Below are 1,145 nucleotides of genomic sequence, written 5' to 3' on the forward strand. Positions count from 1 at the left end.
TTGGCAGCGGATTGCGATTCACATTGGGCGGTACCGAAGTGCATTGAATGGCTCTGCTCTTAATCAATGTTTTAATCTCATTTTCAGCTTAAAACAATCTTCAGTATCATGACCAGGTACATTGGAATGGTACACGCATCTTTTTGTTGCATCAAAATACTTTGAGGGGTACTGAGGAACCCTTCCTTCCACTGGATGTATCAATCCCGCTCCTCTCAATCTTTCAAACAGTTTTGTTAGAGGCACATCAATTGGGGTATAATTTCTAGGACCCCTCTCTTCAAAGTTGGGACGAGGGCATGGTGCATAAGCGGGTCAGTTTTGGTGAGTAATGGTTTGAACATGAGCATATGGTTGTTGTGGGTTCATGTTGTTGGCTCGACGAGGGTTGTATTGTGGTTGAGGAAGATAATATGGCTGGGTGTTATAGACTTGAGCGTAAGCGGGTGGTGGTGAATGATTGTTTGGGGAATATGAAGTGTCTCCATGATGTGGGTTGGGTTAATAGTAAGGGACAACTGTTGAGACCTCCTCTTTCTTCTTCTTTCTGCTACTGATTGACCCTGATTGGATGGCCTTGCTGGTCGCTTGTAGTGCTGTCATGGATTGTACTTTACCGGATTTTATGCCCTCTTCTAAGAAGTCTCCCATATTGACCAGCTTGGGGAATTTTTGTCCCATCATTCCCCTCATCTTTTCAAAGTATATCCCTTCCTCGACTCTGATAAAATACTTGGTTAATTCACTATCATCCAGCGGAGCTTGCACCTTGGTGGCCTCTGACCTCCATCGACGTGCATATTCTTGGAATGACTTGGATGGTTTTTTCTGTAGCTTCACCAATGCGAACCGATCGGGAGTGATCTTTGTGTTGAATCGAAAGCGATTCATGAAGTCCTCTTCCATATCTTTCCAAGTTCTCCAATTTTGCGGATCCTATCGAGTATACCAAGTGAGTGCTTCTTCCGTCAGGCTCCTTATAAATAACTTCATCCTTAGCTTCTCATTCCTTCCACTATGGCTAACTTGTCACAATATGCCCTCAAGTGCGTGTGGGGATCACCCGTCCCATCGAAGATATCGAACTTTGGAGTTTTATACTATGCTGGCATATCCACATCCGGATGAATACACAAATCCTTGTA

The 1,145-nt window shown here is 44.0% G+C and overlaps 1 protein-coding gene across 1 annotated transcript; it reads right to left on the reverse strand.

Moving 5' to 3' along the window:
- Positions 1-501: 501 nt before the first annotated feature.
- Positions 502-906, reverse strand: LOC138891473 (uncharacterized). Its single transcript, XM_070174775.1, has one exon. The coding sequence runs from the start codon at positions 904-906 to the stop codon at positions 502-504; it is 405 nt and encodes a 134-aa protein (XP_070030876.1).
- Between the last annotated feature and the right edge of the window lie 239 nt (positions 907-1,145).

This window comes from Nicotiana tomentosiformis, chromosome 1 (genome assembly GCF_000390325.3).
Source record: "Nicotiana tomentosiformis chromosome 1, ASM39032v3, whole genome shotgun sequence".
In the NCBI taxonomy this organism is placed as follows: domain Eukaryota; kingdom Viridiplantae; phylum Streptophyta; class Magnoliopsida; order Solanales; family Solanaceae; genus Nicotiana; species Nicotiana tomentosiformis.